Here is a 19,031-nt window from a genome sequence, read left to right on the forward strand (position 1 = left end):
GTTAGAATTCCATGTTTTCGGCCTAAAATCATCTACTGGTTCATCTTGCATGTGAATCAATTGATAAATATTTTTGCTTATACAAGTCCTTACAACTAAATTATCTCCCTACTCCCATTATACATATATATAATCCGTAAATACTTCTAACTACATCTTCTTTGTCTCATTTATTCATCATATCATTCATTGCATATTTGATAAATCATATTGTAAGTGGGAGAAGGATCGATGATGTTTACTTTACACGAATATAAAAATAAATAAATTAAAATAAAATAAAATAAAAAACGAGATGAAAGATTGGTACATAATTTCAAGGACAATTGGACATATACCCGACCTAATGACCCCTATTACATATTTCCGGCTCGAAATAGGTTTAAATGTTTGTACATACGTTGCATATTTGTGTTATACCACTAGTGTCTTGCAGGCCGAGCGTGGTTGCAAGTAGAGACTAGTAGAGGTCGTAATCTATGGAACTTGCATACATAATCTTGTAGGACCCATGCACTCCTATATACCGCGGTTTTCAATCAAATGGACGTGATATAATGTTAGTTTTAAGGGTACATGTTTCATGGTAGCATGTTCTCAGGTGATCAATCTGTTATTACATTCATATTATAACATTGTTATGATGCAGAAATTTAATTTATTTCATGGTAATTATATTACTTTATTGTTGATGATGCAGAAATTTATTTCATAAAATTATGTTAAACGGTAATATATCTATTATTATACACTCGAATGTACATACTGCTAATTATTACTTACCATTCTACGACATACTCCTTTATTTTTTCATTGCCCATCCTCCCATAATATTCGAGGCTATAAAAAATTTAAATATAGTTTTTATGTCCCGTAAATGTTAGCTGTTAAATATGTATATACCAAAAACTATACGAAGTACAAAAACTTTGAGCATGAAACCCAAAGTTTTGGAGTATATATACCATAGTGTATGTTTATACTCTTATGAAATTAAATCTCGTTACACTTCTTCCCTAAAGTCCCTCAATTATCTATGAAATTATTTATTTTTTAATTCTAGTAAATCCTTCAATTTTCTTAGCCAACAATTTTTATTTCTGTTAATCTTTAAAAACACCAAAAATCACGCATCTACATAATACCCCTACAAATTGTTTTCCTAGAGATGATTCTCCTAGAAAGTTTTTCATAGATAGATTGTCACCTAGATTTTCCTCTCATCCTGCTTTTCGCGGGGTGAGGAGAAAAAATTCTCCCAAAAATTTAGAGATCATTCACGTCTAATCTGTTACTATGGGAGAGGGCGAGGCTACAAACACCATTTCCGACGTTGGATATCCAACAAATAATAACAATGATCATTATTACAACCATCACAAGAAACCCCCAACTTCCAAGAACAAAACAAATATGTTCAAGGGGGGTCTTATGAATGTTATCAAGGTGGTATTGTACATGTTGAGGAGGAAGAGCGACAAGACTGGTAAAAAGTTGTCACCCTCCCTCTCAACAGCCACCAACACCTCTCTAACGAATTTTGTGGGGGCATTTCGCCCCTTTCATCTTCAGAGGGATGTTGGTGGCATGACTTCATCATCACCACATCCCCAAATTCTTTTCTCTAGGCATGATGATGAGGTGATTGAGGCATCCCCTTATCATTCCAAGTATGATGCTTCCTCCTCTTCCTCCTCCTCCTCGCGCTCATCATCTTCTAGAGGAGACATGAGTAGGTACGCCTCAGCTCAAAGTTTAAATGATCTTGACAATGTTGATGAGGACTCGGATGAGGAGGAGGGTATGATGATCGATGGAGATGCTTACTACGACGGGCTTGAAGGGGATGAGATGATCGACGACAAGGCTGATAAGTTCATTGCTAAGTTTTATCAACAAATGAGGCTTCAAAACTTCTAATAGAGTTATATATACAACAAAAAATTGAGAATTATTTAGGAATCCATGGTCGTAATTCATGCATGTTTATTGAATATTGATGGTCTCATGGTAAATTTTTTGAGGGAAATATGAAGGAAATTATAATTTTGTCATTGATTGGGAAAAATATATAATAAAGGAGAGTAGGTTTACGTATTAGTGACTACGTGCAACTTACATGGATTGCATGCTTTGATTATCATCTATATAGGTCAATTGATTTAATTTCTTGATGCCATTTAATATTTTTTTAGTTGTATACTTGTAATTTCCCAATTATAATTTTCTTCTTTAGGTATTTCTCCCACATTTTGTCGGAAATTTTTGGGGTTGGATTACATGTACCATGTATTATTTATTTAATTAATTGGTCTTGTGAAATAAAAGTTTAGTGTATGTCATTTTTTGGTATGGTTTTTCCTTTTAACCATGCCATAATTTATGCGAGGACATTTATTTTCCTTATTTCACGCTTATAATATATGGTAATTCTTTGTTGATAGATCATTGATAAATGCGTTGTTATAAGATATATATTGTTGAGCTAATCAATTATTATGCAAAATACACGCCCAATAATTCATTCGGTAAGATTTATTTGTAACACTTTCCTACAAAGTATTATGCAAAATACGATGATATTGAACGTAATACTTCTCCCCTTTTCTTTTTTTTTTAATTGCAATACTTTCCATGAAGTATATTAGGCTATTACTTCTAATGTGTAAATGCCTGTTAGTATGGGCTTTCAGTGTTGGGCTAGCAGAATGCTACGTGCATGGCTATGTTGTAAGATGGGCTGTTATAGGATGACGACTTCATTTTGCCAGCGGTGGAACAACACTTTGCAATGTTGGTTTCTCTTGGCAATGGTCATAGGCTCATAGCCACGTTCATGTTGACCGATTTTTACTGATTAACTATTATATTTGGTCTGTAAAGAACCGACTACTTTTATTATTGATTATAAATTAGTTTTCTTAAGATGAAGCATATTCTAGCACTTAGCTTGCTCCAAGCTCGAACAATTGAACAAGCCAACATATATATACACACTCAAATACTCGGCTCGACTAGACTTATTTGTGGCCAACGATTTTACGTGTACACTTAATTCCATCTAAATGAACCCTTGCAATTAAAATCTTATGTTTTCATTGATACTTTATAGAGTTAAGATCTTTTACATTTGTGGAGTATCAAATGTGTCTACATTTAAAGCTTATTCATATACCATCTATCATATTCTTAATCTTGATCCTAATCAAATAAGAATTTTATCCAATTAGGGGAAAAAAATACGAGGAAGGCCCAGTTAATCTCTGGGATAAACAAAATTTGTTTATCACATTACATTTTGGTAAATAAATGAACAACTTTATCCAGTCATCATCAATGTAGGACCCACTTTTATGGAAAAAGTTGTTGATTTATTTACAAAATTATCATGTGATAAACAAATTTTGTGAATCTCATAGATTAACTTGTATTTACCCAAAAAATACCTTCTCCTAACCACATTTACAAATTTTAATGAATCAAATCAAATCAATTCCTTTGATTTACAAGTAAAGAAATTATACTAGTTACCTTTTAGAATCGATATGCATACAAATGTTGATAATTTTCCTCACCACTTTTTTCAATTGTTACGTCATTAATTAAATGTAAACAAACAACGCAAATTAAATATGAAATAACATCCCGTAAAACAGGGGTGATATTCAGCCAAACTAAATCGAATTTCATATGCATCATCATTTCCTTTGCGACTTTTTTTAGACAAACTAATTAAGATGATTGATGAGAATTGCATAAAATCCCATAAACAAAAAAAAAAACTATCAAAAATTACAATTTTTGCATGATATTTCTCATACCACCCCCTCTACATTGTTATAATTTTCTCTCTCCTTTGACCACAATACAATCTCAAAACTTTTAGGTGCCATGAACAAAAGAAGACACTCTATTCTTAATCCAATTCAACCCTTTTCTAAAAGAAGCTTTGACTTTACCTTCCATTGCATAAACCTTATACTTTATAACTCTCTTCTTCCGTTTCACCTCAGGATTACTGAGTCGTTTACCCCATCTCTTCCCCTTCTTTGATCCCCGACTCGGCCGAGTCAACTGCGACGGATACGCCGTTAACTCGGATGATCCAGCAGCGTGCACTCTTCCACTCGTCACCATCGTCTTATCTCCCCGGTTATCGAACCGATAACTCGCTCCTAACTCGCCCATATCCACCGTACACACAAGTTTTTTTTATGCAATGGTGTGAAATGAGACGTGAAGGTTTGAGGGAAGGTGCCTTATAAACACAAAGAAAGAATGTGAAAGAATGTAACGTAGGAATATTTTATATCTTATAAATAATACCCTTTTGTTGCACATAATAAAAAACGGAGGTAGTATATAGTTTTTAATTTAATTTATAACGTATTAATATAATTTAGAATCTTGGTTAGAGGTCTGTTTGGCAGTTTGGGTAATGGTTTCTGAACAAATATGGTACGGTTTAATGTAATACAAAGTATTTAATAATGAAAATCATATTATTATAAAGATTAATGAGTCTAAGCTAGCTGGATCATTTGAGGATTACTGATGAAAATCAGAGAATGAGACAGCTTTTGATTTTGTCATTGTTTATGTATGTATGTACATGACATTTGATCCAAAATTTCACATTTATGAAACTTTGGGATTTTTATATTTGTTTGGGGTGTCTATTTTATATTAATAGAATGATAGGATCTTATGTTGTAATCTATCTTGCTCAATCTTAGTTTAGCTCAATCTTTTTGTCAATTAATACAGCCTAATATGATGTGTACAAATGTACAATTGCACAAATGTTTGAGTCAGTACATAACAAATTAACAAGTTCTAAGCAAAAACATTATATTTGTCACGTATATGATTCATCCTTATTAATTGGGGTATGAGTTAACATGTTGTATTGATTGGTTATTTGGTTTCAATTTTTATACACCTTTTCTTTGCGAGTGGAATTAAATGATCGATTAAGTTTACTTTAAAGTAGACTATTTCTTTTCAGATAAGAGGACATAGGAAATAAAGGGATGGTTAGTCCCTCCATCTTCCCCCCCCCCCCAACCTCCCATTTCCTGTGATTAATTGGGGGACCCCTATATCTTACCGCATAAAAAAAAAAAAAAAAAAAAAAAAAAAATTCTTTTCAAAGAACATCCTAGTACATATCCAATATATACATAATTTGTATGCGAGGTGTAACAATGATTAACTTGTCAATGATTTCAAATGGTTTTACAGTTTTACTAAAGAAAAAAAATTACATGGCTAATGTACATAGTACTAATCCTATTCATTTTTCTCTTCTTTTATCTAAAGTCGTCTTAAGCTTCAAAAACGAATTGTTTGGAAAATGAAAAAGTTTATTTAACCATCTTATAATCATGGAAGCTTATACCAAATAACACTTGGTTTAGTGGTACTATGGTTAGGGGTGTACAAAAATTGGCCCGGACTTGAAAATCGACCTGAACCGAACCTGTTAGGACCGGACCTGATCCGAACCTGTAGGGTAAAACCCGGAATTTTCAGGTCAGGATCTGAAACCGGTAAAGCTACTTTTTTTTTATTCAATAAGTCTAAACAGGTCCATAAATAGGTCCTAACAAGTTCAAACATGTCTAAGTAGGTCTGAACAGATCTAAATAGCTCTAAACAAGTCCAAACAGGTTTAAAAAGGTTAGCAATTTTATATTATTTAAAAAAAAGGAAAAAAAAATCAATAACCAGGTCTATTCAGGTCCAAACCCGGACCGGACCTAATTTTTCAGGTCTGGACCGGAACCAGACTTGTTGATTCAGGTCTGGTCTCCGGTCCTTAAAAATCAAGGATTCAGATCCCGGTCCATTCAGGTTCGGGTCAGGTCCGGTCCGGTTTTGGACCGGTGTACAGCCCTAACTATGGTAAGGATTGTTGTTTCATGGTTGTGGGACAAATTCCACCTAAAACAACTTGGGATGGGAGGCTATGGTAGTTCAGTCCACCATTCCTATAATAGAGTGTCTTCTCTTTACCTATCAAAGATAATAATCAACTAATCCGTAACTTCTATCGTTGAAAGAATGGAATTAGTCCAATACAACAAATTATATTTTTAACCACCTAAAGATTTATACATCACCAAGTACTCGTGTCGGACTCGAGAGAGGGAAAAAAAAAATAATCTCGAAGGGCTTCGGTGAAAATTTGACGGTCACCTTCGAGGTTTAGAATCGAAGGGTTTTAGAAACCCAAAAAGGAAAAAGAAATTAAAAACAAAGAAAGGAGATGGTCAGATGGCAGCTGCTATTTCACCTTCACCATAATTATACGAGTAGTTGAATAATTTTTCGTGAAATTGAAGCATTAGTATTGGATTAATCAGAGACCCCCAAAATTAAAGTGAAAAAAAAAAAAGAACAAGCAATGGTTTCTGTATCAACATGGTGTCGCTACATCGCCCACAAGCTTGAATACTCCATGGCTGTCAGCTGGAAGGTGTCCATTTTCTCTCTCATCTTTCTTTTATTTATCCAAATTCAATCTTTAATTCAATATTTCATTGTTTTGTGATGTGTTTGTTTAATTATTGAGTAATTTGTTTATGGGTATTTTTTTGATGTTGGGTTTTGCTTATGTTCTCGGAAAAGGGTGTTCTTGAACCTCAATTTGAATCTGTGATGAATGATTTTGTTTATTTGGGTGTCGTTTTTATGATTTGCTCCTAGATTTTAGGTGAATTGTTGGGATTTTTGCTTGAGGTTTTTGGGGTTTAGGGTTTATGATCTATAATTGTTTGTTTGATGTTAAAAATTCGATCTTTTCACATTTCTCATTGTAATTAGCTATATATGTAAGATTGCAGTAAATACTTTGTGAATTACTGGGTTCTTATGCCTGCATTGAGTATAAGGGTGTAATGAAAGAAAGTCTTTGATTGATATATTTCTTCTATGATTATCAGTATGATAATGAAATAAGGGTGTAATGAAAGAAAGAGTCTTTGATAGATATAACTTGCTAATTTTTTGTACAGAGTAGTAACTAGTAAATGTTATCCTTGCTTAATTACCAACATTCACATTCAGGTTTGTATGGAGCGTACATTACTCTTCTTCTTATTTACTCATTCAACCTGTTTGTTTACAGTGTGTCTGCACCCGTGTTCTTGACTTCTTGAGGGAGGGGAAATAGGATCATATACTCCATTTAACTTGTCTTTTGGGTTTGCAATGAAAATTTGATAGTTATGGAGCGGGAGGTGGCACATTTGTTTGCTTGTTTGTCTTGGAATATTAGTTGATGATTTATAAGGAGGGGATATCAAAATTATTGTCTGTTGCAAATTATTAAGTTGCGCTGCCTCATCTTTCAGGAAGAACTTTCTATCTCTTAAAAACATATGAATTCTGTGGAAGAAGTTTAAGTATGGCTTTTCTTTCATGAAAACAGCCTCCTTTCTGTCTTCTACAGTTTGTTTAGGGATTAGGTTGTATACATCTTAACCATCTATGTTGCCTCTAGTGAACAGTAATCAGAAGAATTTATGCTGGGTTGTTGTTAGTGATACTCTGCATCATCTTTTGATTCTTTGCCTTTTATAAAGCTGTGCAAATGCCATGTTATATCAATTTCTTGCGCTTATTATTCATATTGTTTAGTCTTGAGATTACCAGTCTTCTTGGGGTGTATCTTTTCTGATTGGAGTGTTTAATGTGTTTGAAGAACTATAAAGGAGGTCGGATAACTGAAGGTCAAATAGGAGACACCGTGTGGAAAAACCTATTTCAGGGCAAGGTGACTTTCTTACATTGGAATAAAGGAGAGGAGATGGCTCCTACAATTGCGTCCGAAGGTGGAACTCTCTTAGTTAGAAAAATACCAGTTCCAGGGCCAAGGTAATTTGCAAATTGTCTATTTTAATTGTTCTTCATTCTTTTGGAACGCTTATCAATTTCATACCCTTTTGCTTTTGCATACTAATATATTGGTACTGTTGAGTTCTACTTGTATGTGGGATGTTATCACTCGTCAACCGTATCTTTGATGGAGATCAATTGGGGATGTTAATGTTCTTTAGCTTTACATATTATTAAGTAGGCCTGGTCTTTTGTTTGCTCTTAGTTTATGCATTTCGTGATTTGTTGTTGTTTGCTTATTTGGAGTTGAATCTAGGTAGATTTTTATCCTATGAAATGGTGATTTTTATTTCTTTCCCTGTCCTTAATAGAGATTTTGCTTTCTAAGTGGCATGGACATTAAGAAAAATTTAAGAGCAGAATGAAAAATTGCTGTTGAAAAAAGCAAGAAAACTAAATGAAAGTATTGTAATTGAATGATGATAAAGGGTTGATTTGATGGATAGAGAGAGTAAAGTTAAGGTGACAAAGAAATGGGAAATTATTTCTTGAAACATTTCAAATAGAAAATTGGGTAGTTAGATATGAGATGGTGGGACTGGGAGCGTTAGATAATCAAAGTTCTAGCAGGTTTTTGTATTTACTCCATAATATTCACCTCAGATGTATCATGTGCTTCCTTAAGGCAATGTGTAGATTTTGCTATTAATGCTGAAGTGGAAAGATGCTTGTTGTAGTGGTCATCAAACCTTGTGCAAGCATATACTTTTGGTTTTGTGATGTTTATAATTGGTTGGGTTTAATGTGGAAATGTGTAAGATACTAAGATGTTTTGGTAGATCAAAGTCATCAAACCTTGTGCAAGCATATACTTTTGGTTTTGTGATGTTTATAATTGGTTGGGTTTAATGTGGAAATGTGTAAGATACTAAGATGTTTTGGTAGCTTGGAAGAGGAGGCTGAAGGCAAACTGTATTGCTGAAATTTGGAAATTATTTAATTTAGCTAGTGGTGAATACATGGAAAGAAGATGGTGGGCTCGTATTTTAGGGCAAATTCTTATTGTTCAAGGTTTATAGCTCTCAGTCTTAAGGCTACAGTTAAAGCAGAGCTCTCTATCATGAACGACAGTTCCAGCTTTTCTTTCATTGGTAATATATGCTTATAGAGCTATAGATAAGTTTATGTCTGATGTCGAGGACTAGTGTTTTTCTACGGTTCTCTTTGTATGGCTATGTGATAGCCTATTTAAAGGCTTGGTTTAGTTTGTCTTCTTTAATAAGGTTGGATTCCCTTGGTGTTTATTAACTACGAAAATCTGTCAGACTGGATAGTATTTTGACAGAATGTGTGAATGTGTGATATAGCACCCTCTAAAATTATTTGCAAAAAAAGTACTTATATAGTTATAGATACAGAAGATTAAATTTGGCACATTTTGGCCAGAATCTGGCCAAAGGATCAAATTTCCAACTGTTGACCGTTATTAATTTTCTACTATCTGTACCTGAAGTGCAATTTTTTCCCCTCAGACCAGCACACTCTCTTTAATCTCTCTCATCTTCTTCCTCATGCACCTGATTTTCTTCTCTTCCTCTTTCTCCCTCTCATTCTGCTTTACTTCAATCAACCATACTTCTTTTCCCTCAACCTTAATACTTCTCCAAAGTCCTACCATGCAAAGAATATGGGACTACATTAGTAATAAAATAAAAATATAAAGGGAAGACTCCTGTCATCAAAACACTTGTCAAGGACCGGTTTTCTCACACAATAAATAAAATTAATTAACACTAATTAGAGGTAAGCTTGAGTCTTTTGATTAACAATGGAAATTTAAAGGTTACAAGGATAGCAATAGCTCTAGGCTATTAGTCTATCAGTAGCTTTAGGCTACAAATCTCACAAGGATTTCCTTAACAATTTTCTGGATAATCGGCTACTACTCCTTACATTACAATTTATACTCAAGCACTAACATAACCTAAAACTAATAATTGTTGACCCATCTTGGCCCTACGGTGATAGACCTTAATGGGCTGGCCCAAATCCGGATCCATCACAACACTCCATAAAATTTTAACCCAAATTGCTCGCACCAAGCAAAAAAATTGAAATTTCTTGCCCCTCTATCTTTGCTTGATTCTCCTGAACCAAAGTTGGGGATGAATATCATTAATTTTTACTCAACGTAATCAAAATTAGTAGATATTGGACCACCTTAGTATAGTCAATTTGTTCTATCGTGACTAACAAACACCATTAGATCCCATTATGCTATAAAGTATTTTCAATCTTTTGAATTTGGGAAATTTTGCACCGATGCTAGAAAACCACAAAATTATCAGTAAAGGTTTCGGAATTTATGTACGATGGAGATACATCTAGTAAAGAGGTCATGTAGAGGTCAATATTTGGGGCAAATTTTCTGTTGAAGGGCGCTTTTTTTATGCATTATGTTGGCCTATTTTGAGATTAAAATTCAGTAAAAGAGAGAGGCAGAGGAAAAACTTAAGAAACATTTTAGAGGGAGGAAAACGAGTGTGTTTTCCATAATGTCATGCGAAAGACGGGAAGAAGTTAAATAAAAGATCAGAGGGCTTATAGAAGATGGGAGGTGAAATGTGAGAGAGGAAGAAGATGAGAAGAGACACAGAGGGATTAAAGCAGGATCAATGGGAGGAGATAGCAGGAGCATGTTTGAGGAAAATATTACAGGAGTAGCAAGAGTGTGCATCAAGTAAATGGCACCATTATCAATAAACATGTTTTATAAAATGCATCCCCACAAAAATTGATAATAAAAGGTTCTATCCCACAAAATTTTTGATATGATGATTATCTATAACAAAAGTTCCTCTAAGACATTATTCTTTATGGCTTAACCTCTTCCCTCCAAAAAAAAAAGTGCACATTTTCTATAAGAATTTGGGATGAAACAGTTTTTTAACCGATTATCTTGAATAAGAAGTTATAATGATGTTGATTGAGATCAGTTTAGGCTTAAAGTTTTCTGTTTCAACTCCAATGATGCTGGTCTTAGTCATTTAAGTTTTTCATTCCTCAGTCTGGATCATCGACATGTTAGAACATGGTTGTTACTCTTTCTTTGCAATCTGTGCCCAATTTTGTGCTGTCGAGCTCCCTTTATTAAACGCATTTCATTCTTGAGCATATATTACTGTCAACTTGTCAAGTACTTAAGTGTCAATTGTAGACTTCTAGCAACTGTTTCGTCACTTGAGAAAATCAGAAAATTGATTAAGTGATCCTTTCTCAAGAAATCAAATAGATAATTGTAAATGTATGATGTTTTTTCAAAACTTGAGAGTTAACGAAAACTTACCTACTTTTCAATTTTACATTATCCCACTTCTTGGTCAATTGGATACAGTGACACAACTAAGGGTGTCAGAAATGACTCATATGAGTATATGTTTGAGTGGAAACTCACCATGGGTAAAAACTTAAGTCAATAGGATGGTGTTATAAATTAGGAAATTTGTGTGGGGATATGAAATTCTGTATAATTTGGTGTAGTATCATGAAAAACTTTATTTATATAAATAAAACTGATTATATGAAGAATTGAGAGCAGAGATTTCTGAAGTTTTTTTGTTATTATTTCCTTTTGACTCCGATTTATAAATGTTTATTTTACCATGACAGTCGTGTTTTCATTGGAGATGTAGTGGTCCTGAAAGACCCTGAAAGCCCAAAGGATTATCTAGTCAGAAGATTAGCTGCCACTGAAGGATATGAAATGGTCTCGAAGGATGAAAAAGAGGAGCCTTTTATCCTAGATAAGGATGAATGCTGGGTTCTTGCTGACAATGAAGCTTTGAAGCCAAAGGTACAGTCTTTTCCCATGTCTTTGTAACAAGCGTTGGCACTCTGCTCATACACCTGCATTAGCCTTTAACAGAACAGAGTTTTAACTTTGTAGGCATACTATCTGATTGTTTTAATTCATGCTGATCTCTAACTTTCATATGGTTATATTTTCAGCTCTTTTGCCATTTTAAGCTTTTAACATATCCAAATCTTATTGCTCATTCCATTAATCATTGCACAGTAAATTTGCCACTTGTTCTTGTTCATTTTGGGTTTTTTCTCCTTTCTATAGACCCCATTCCATATTATATACTTCAGACTTGTTATTGGTACAAGAGTAAGAATAATGATCAAAGAGAAAAATAAATAAATAAGAAAAAGGGGGCGGTTAGGGAAATATACTCTAAAAGATGAGTCTGCAATCAACTTGGGATTGTCAACAAAGGATAGGGTGCTAAATTATAAGGGATATTGGGAGTAATTATATGATTTTATAGGTTTACTGTTCCCGCCCTTCTGTACAAATCATCTCCATATTCATTCTAATGCTATAAGGATGTACTCGTATCAGTCGTTATGAGTCGTAGCTGAGTATATAGGAATGGATGATGATGTGGAAGCTTGATCTAGACTTTGTGAAAGTCCGGAGAGGCTTAGACTGGAGTGAGTAGCATCCTAAATAGTAACATCTATGTTTAATTTTACTGCAGTTTTGATCAACTAACCATGTCTTCCATGCTTCAAGTACTGACTTTTATTACTCTTTCTCTTTACCCCCACCCCAACCCAACCCCCTGAAGCAGGAAGCCAAGGACAGTAGAACTTTCGGCCCAGTTCATATGTCAGACATTATTGGTAGAGTTATTTATTGTTTGCGCAATGCTGTTGATCATGGTCCTGTGAGAAACAGGTATGTGCATCCATTTACTTCATCATGTTTTGTTTATTGTAAATTTACCCAACTACCTATGTCAACTAGCTCAGTAATATGTTGAAATATTTTTCCTCAGTGAATTCAGTGTCAAGAAGGATTTGCCCGTACTAGAAGTTGAGCTCGATGTTGAAGAAATGGCTAAGAATCACAAAACTTAAGTTGAATCAGCCAATGTGTTGGAGTTCGTTGGATGGGGTTATGCATAACCAACCCCCTTATAACTCGTACATCCCGGTAAAATTAGGGCCTTGCTGAATTGTTTTGTATGTACCCTCTTTTAATCCGATCATATCTTTGTGACGGAAAATATTCATTGTTTAAAATTACTTTAAGGAGAGAAGAAACTAAAATAATGACGAGATGATTCTGAGTTGCTGATGAGATTGGCACTTTTGATTAGTATGCTGTTTTCTTCTCGAAAATGTGAGGATGGCCAGTATCCGATTTTGGATTTTAAACTGTTATCTGAGTAATAATGCTCTGAACATTTAAGCGCAGTTGATTATCCATTCAGTCTAAAGAGCTATCATGTAATGGAGCAAAGTTGTATGTGGTAATTTACTGTGATTAACCTTGCATTTCAATTTTCATCTCCAATGTTTGAGCGAAGCAGGGGGTAAAATTATTTCATCCATTGAAGCTGTATGTTGGAATGCACTTAGGAAGGCAATTTTCAACTATAGATGTTAAAATTTTACAATATTCAATGAGTGAATCCTATTGATGAAGTCGAGAGGTTTGGCTAAGAAAGTAAGAAAGAAAAAAATCGAGAAGATAGATCGTGGGTTAAAATAGGAGTTGTTAATGTCTAGTAGTTATGTACTTATGTTACTCGGACTTAGGTACTTGTGTCAGATATGGATACGTGTCCAAGTGTTTTAACTTAGCAAATTGTAAAAATATTCTATGATTTTGGCCCAAAAAGAAGTATTTAAGTGTCCATATTTATATCGAAATGTTAAAAGTCCAACATAATAATTTTGTGGTTCCTTTGTTGCCAATGGAGTAGTGCAGACTCCAGAATAAACATACCAGGCGTGCTTGCATTGTATTGCTTCTTCCTAAGGAGGCAAAAGCCTTTACTTAAGCTCGAAGGACATCTAGTAATGCCTATAAGCTTCAGAATATCCCTTTAAAGACACTGTGATATAAACAGATTGTTCTATTAACCGCTAATGAAATCAACTCCAAATGAATACCAACAATAATAATATGTGAAATTATATAGTGAAATCATAGAAATATAACTGATATTTTACCATAATAAAAGTAAATCACTATTTTATTTTAGAGGTGATAACAAGGGTTGGTTATTTAAAAAAAATAATAATAAACAGGTAATACAATAAGTAATAACGAGTTAAAATATGGACATTTATACTTGTATTACATACTCCGTATGTTTTTTTTTGGTGTTCTACCTAGTTCACCCTTTGAGCTAATCCGGATTCGCCGATCAGTTCTGGGTGGTTATGTTCCAGTCCCCTCCCAATTGTTGTTGCGGGGGATCGAACACGGGTCCTCCCTACCAAGTGTAGTCTCAATCACCACTACATCAACAACCAATTGATTACATACTCTGTATGTGATTTGACTCATAAGTCTCAACCCCGTATATGTTGTTGAGAATGTTACACTTAATTTGAGGCAGACATTTTTTTTTAGTTTAATTTTTAGGATGTCAGTCCGGTGCTGCGACTACATTCGGGTGAAAAAATGATGTACGGAAGCGAAATTTGAAGGCTATAATACACGAAATCGAAGCAATTTAGTAGGTGTTCGGACCTGGTGTCTGAAATTCACGGAATTTTACGGGATGTATCCCGAGGTCGTATGATGTTGTTTGGACCCATATACAACCATAATTCGGCTACATAAAGGCCCCGTGGAAGCTTACAATCAATACAAGTGGCGTGTACGGAAACTGGTAAATTGGATGCTTAAAGGCAAATTGGATGGTTTCACCCACCCAATTTGACTCCCGGAGGGTATTAGGGTCTATAGGTAGCTTCTCGTCAATTTTTGTTTCCGAATCAAAAAAAGTTAAAAATAGGCAAAATTGAAGGCTATAATACACACTTTTTGGCCAATTTTGGAGGTTTCGGAACCTGGTGTCGAAAAGTCTCGAGATACCAGGGGATACATCCTAGTGTCATATAATGTCGTTTGGAACTATATATGATCATTATATGTTGCCATAAATGTCCGTGATAGCCTCGAGTTTATGAAATCGGTGCAAGTTGTAAACAGGTAAATTGACTGTTTGAAGGTATATTGGATGGTTTTCCCCACCCAAATGGACTTCCGGGGTGTATTAGGATCCATGGGAAGCATCTCGGAAATTTTTATTTCCGGGTCTAAAAAAGTGAAAAATTGTCCAAAATTGAAGGCTATAATACACGATTTCGGGTCATTTTTTCGAAAATTGAACTGAAAACGTGGGGTGGTTTGAAACCATAACACACCTATAAAAATGTCTATAAAGTACCGAGAACGATTTATGTTTGTATTATGAAATTTTTGGAATATAATGATGTCACAAAATTATATTGAAGTGAAATTACCTGACAATAATGATGTCATATTAATATAATTATGTTATATGAATATAATGATGTCATAAAATTATATAATGATGTCATAAAAGTATATTGAAGTGATGTGACTTGACAATAATGATGCTATATGAATATAATGATGGAAGTGAGAGCATGCACAACCATTGATCATTAGGGTTGGTTATTAGGAGAGAGAAACTAAAAGAATAATAAAAAAATGAAAAGAGAGAAAAATTTGGGGAAATTTTGCAATGATCAGGTTATTCCTATAACCGGTTATTTGCTTGTGGTTATGCAATAAAATATTGCAAGTGAATGGGTTTTAATGACTATCCATGATGGCGTGGCACAAGAGGATTGTGACACTCAATATGTAATCCTATAACCCATTGTGTATGCTATGATATTACTTGACAATAATGATTTCATATGAATATAATGATGTCATATAAGTATATTGAAATGATGTGGCTTGACAATAATGATGTCATGGATTCAATCCGGATCGTACCCCTAACTTATAATGGATGAGTCTCCCAACAAGAGTTTCGGTATACGATGAGACTCGTACATATAATTGATTTTGACATTTTAGTTTAAGTCCATAGGAAAACTCCCAATTACCCCAAATAGAAAAAACAATCGGATATATAGTTGATTTTGTTTTCATTAACAACCGGATATATAGTTAGTTTATTTTGCCGTCAATTTGCTTTCAAGTGAAGCAGACCTCCTTCCTAATCGTATACAAATGCGAAAAAACCGCCATTGAAATACTCATTTCAAGGTCATGTCTCGAACCCTAAATATCATCTCCAACAACGTTCAAGGTACTTTCTTTATCCTTTCTAACAGTAAAATTACTTTTCAACTCTATTTATTTAATTAAATTCACAATTTTCGGTCTAGTATCCTCTTTAAATTGTCTATTTTCATCGTCTATGATCATTAAGCTTCAATTTTATTTCTAATTGTTATAAAATATTTACAATTCCTCTTTTTCTTGTTTAAATTTTATGTTCTTGACCAAAAAAAAAAAAAAAAAAAACTGGTTTTTGTGTTATTTTCTGGGTTTTGTTTCTTTGTTAATGACTCAGTAGCTAGAATTTTGTCAAATGGGCATCTGGGTTTTCATATAGTGGTTATCTGATTCGTGGGAAGGTGTTGTTTTTCGTTGAAATGTGGTTTTTAGTGGTGAATTTAGGTGTTTTTGGGAGTTACAGATGTTGCCCACCTAGTGTTTGATGAAATGACATTAGTTTTCAGTAGTCTAAGTCCTGGTTAAAGCAGGCTCTTTGATAATTTTTTGGGGCCATTATATCAACATAGATAAAATTAGGTATATCTAGGGCTGCTTAATTGGTAAAGTAGAATTTGTTATGGGGTTTATTGCAATGAGAAATATTAATGAGTGGGGATGGCTTATTGCAATTGCATTGGTGGAGATAGGGCATCAATCGCTCATAACTCAAATGTAGTGATTTTGTAATAGTAATAGCAATTCTTAGATGGATATGTGTGATTTCGACAAAATTTTGGAGATGACATTACAAATCTAAGACCGAATGCATTGATGAAGGAAGGTAGAGATAGGAGTGTTGTCAATAGAGATCTATAACTCATAATTATTAGTGTTTACCAAGTCAAGAGGAATTGATGAAGAGAAAGATGAGAGTAATGCATCAAATTTAGATTTTAATTGTAATTGACAGTATGTTTATTACAATTACAAACATATCAGCTTCTCTAATCATGCCATAGTTTAGCTGCCGTCTTTGTTTGAAGTGGTTGGAGCCATGGAGGTTAGGAGAAGGGGTTGGGAGCAACTTGTTGGGTTTTTGGGAGCAACTTGTTGGGTTATTGGAAGGTGCAAAAGGTTTTTGAAGATGTTGGCATGCCAAATCCACAGTAGGCATGCCACACGGAATAATTAATTTTGGTTCATGTAGCCGACTTCACTTATGGGATTAAGGATTTGATTGATTGATTGATAGGCATGCCGTAACCACAATAGTCATTGTGTAAATGATGATTGATTAATTGGGCTAAAAGGGGAATATTTTTTGCTAAAGATGTGTGGGGAGAGCCATGAATGAAAATGAGTCAAATCCTTAAGTCTTGTACTGACAAATTCTTTTGGAGATACTAGTGAGTTTTTACCACAGATTTGGTTTGAGCATATGATCTGATTTTTGACTAACGATTTGTGCTACAGTGCTGATTAATTATTAGGTTTCCTTTTACCCTTTTGTCTGGTTTAAATTGGTGTACAGAACTCATGTGTTGTTACCTTTCTTTTCTCCATTTTGTAGGCTATGGACCATCTGAGAGCACCTCTCTCCCGTGCTTGGGAGTTTCTGGAAGGGCAGTCAGTGTATCAACGTGTCCCCGAAACGAATATAAAATTGCTCAGGTGAAAATAATGTCGTCAAAATGTTCTTTGAAACATAAGTCTTTTATCTGCCAGGCAAATAATGGTGGTTATAGAAGAAATCCAGACTTCCCTAGGCATAACAGGTCTGGCTACTCCCGAAATAGGAACCGGGTTAATGAAGAGAAGGACAACTCTGAGAACCTTGATGAATCTGAGTTCTTATCAACTAAAAATGGGCCATTACTTTCTCTTTCTAATAGCCCAAAGTCCCAGGCTACTGCTACCCCAGGACCAAGAGAAAGGGAAATAGTTGAACTTTTTAAGAAGGTTCAGGCTCAACTTCGACAAAGAGCAGTTGTCAAGGAAGAGAAGAAGCTTGAAGCTGTCAAAGGGCAAAATAAAGAGAGCGAAACAGTTGATTCTTTACTTAAGCTTTTGAGGAAGCATTCAGTTGAGCAAGGTAAAAGAAAAGTGAATGGTGGTGGTGCAAATGATTTCAATTTTGATCATCCAAGACAGAGTGGGCAATCCAATGAGGATAAGAGCAAAAGCTTTTTCAGTTCCAGTAGTATTGTTAGGGAAGAGCCTCAAGAAACCAATAAGCCTTCATTTACACGCCCACCATCTGAATTCCGGCGAAGGTCTCCAGTTCCTAGGATCAAGTATGAGCCAATCATCTCACATTCAGATCTTGATGCAAGGACGGATGAAGAGACTCTTAGTGAACTTGACCCGGAGGCTGAATCAGATTCTGATCTAGAGCCGGATATGGATCTGGAGTCTGGGCTAGAGCTAGAACATGATGAGGAGAGAGAGGAGGAGGCTGAGGTAGATTTGGAGGCTGAAGCTGAATTTGTGGAAAGAGCTACAGTAAGTAAATTGTCAGAGGCTGAGGTAGATTTGGAGGCGGAAGCTGAATTTGTGGAAAGACCTACAGTAAGTAAATTGTCAGAGGCTGAGCTTTTAGATGCCGAAGAAGATATTATTGACGAGGAAGATGCAGAAAAGGAGCATACTGAAGACTTGAATGCTATGAAGCTAACGGAGTTGAGGGCGCTTGCAAAATCTCGAGGCATGAAAGGGTTCTCGAAGTTGAAGAAGTCTGAGCTTGTTGGTCTGCTCAGTGACGATTCCATGTAATCCTTGATGAGTAATGCACTTTTACTCGTCTAGAGTTTAATGAGATTTCTCCTTTTTGGATTTGAATTTCAGTGTTCAGTTATTAGGTGAAATGAGCTATTTGTTCTATAGGATAGGCGCTGATAAATTATTTCCCTCCCTTCTATCAAAATGTTTGAATCTGGAGACCAATTTGTATTTTGGTTAAACTTGCCATTTTTGTTGGTTTTCTGTTGGGTTAAGAAGGAAATTCAGGATTTGTGACTGGAATTTTCTTGTTTTGCATACTTGTTCGCAATTTGAACTTTTTTGAACTTTTTAGGAGAATATAATAGCCCTTATCATAATTTAAACTTTTGTATAGTACACT

At 34.7% G+C, this 19,031-nt stretch overlaps 3 protein-coding genes across 4 annotated transcripts; all 3 read left to right on the plus strand.

Moving 5' to 3' along the window:
- The first annotated feature begins 962 nt into the window (after positions 1–962).
- LOC110732904 lies at positions 963–2,166 on the plus strand. Its single transcript, XM_021912892.1, has one exon. The coding sequence runs from the start codon at positions 1,297–1,299 to the stop codon at positions 1,918–1,920; it is 624 nt and encodes a 207-aa protein (XP_021768584.1). The 5' UTR covers positions 963–1,296; the 3' UTR covers positions 1,921–2,166.
- Positions 2,167–6,167: 4,001 nt separating this feature from the next.
- On the plus strand, positions 6,168–13,130 carry LOC110733083 (mitochondrial inner membrane protease subunit 2-like). 2 transcript variants are annotated; one of them, XM_021913099.1, is made up of 5 exons: positions 6,168–6,481; positions 7,709–7,881; positions 11,512–11,695; positions 12,480–12,586; positions 12,687–13,130. In XM_021913099.1, the coding sequence occupies exons 1-5, from the start codon at positions 6,410–6,412 to the stop codon at positions 12,766–12,768; spliced, it is 618 nt and encodes a 205-aa protein (XP_021768791.1). In that variant the 5' UTR covers positions 6,168–6,409; the 3' UTR covers positions 12,769–13,130. The 2 variants fall into 2 exon arrangements, with proteins under 2 accessions (XP_021768791.1, XP_021768790.1); XM_021913098.1 differs by having other exon boundaries at positions 6,170–6,481; positions 12,477–12,586.
- Positions 13,131–15,803: 2,673 nt separating this feature from the next.
- Positions 15,804–18,946, plus strand: LOC110733084 (rho-N domain-containing protein 1, chloroplastic-like). Its single transcript, XM_021913100.1, has 2 exons — positions 15,804–15,998; positions 17,481–18,946. Exons 1-2 carry the CDS (start codon positions 15,959–15,961, stop codon positions 18,680–18,682), a joined length of 1,242 nt encoding a protein of 413 aa, XP_021768792.1. The 5' UTR covers positions 15,804–15,958; the 3' UTR covers positions 18,683–18,946.
- Positions 18,947–19,031: the final 85 nt, after the last annotated feature.

Source organism: Chenopodium quinoa, unplaced genomic scaffold, assembly GCF_001683475.1.
Source record: "Chenopodium quinoa cultivar QQ74 unplaced genomic scaffold, ASM168347v1, whole genome shotgun sequence".
Classification (NCBI taxonomy): Eukaryota; Viridiplantae; Streptophyta; class Magnoliopsida; order Caryophyllales; family Amaranthaceae; genus Chenopodium; species Chenopodium quinoa.

Coding starts and splice junctions, on each gene's coding strand:
- LOC110732904 (XM_021912892.1), top strand. CDS start 1,297: ATGGGAGAGGGCGAGGCTACAAACACCATTTCCGACGTTGGATATCCA.
- LOC110733083 (XM_021913098.1), top strand. CDS start 6,410: ATGGTTTCTGTATCAACATGGTGTCGCTACATCGCCCACAAGCTTGAA. Junction 6,482..7,708: donor CCATGGCTGTCAGCTGGAAG/GTGTCCATTTTC, acceptor ATGTGTTTGAAG/AACTATAAAGGAGGTCGGAT. Junction 11,696..12,476: donor ATGAAGCTTTGAAGCCAAAG/GTACAGTCTTTT, acceptor AACCCCCTGAAG/CAGGAAGCCAAGGACAGTAG.
- LOC110733084 (XM_021913100.1), top strand. CDS start 15,959: ATGTCTCGAACCCTAAATATCATCTCCAACAACGTTCAAG. Junction 15,999..17,480: donor CATCTCCAACAACGTTCAAG/GTACTTTCTTTA, acceptor TCCATTTTGTAG/GCTATGGACCATCTGAGAGC.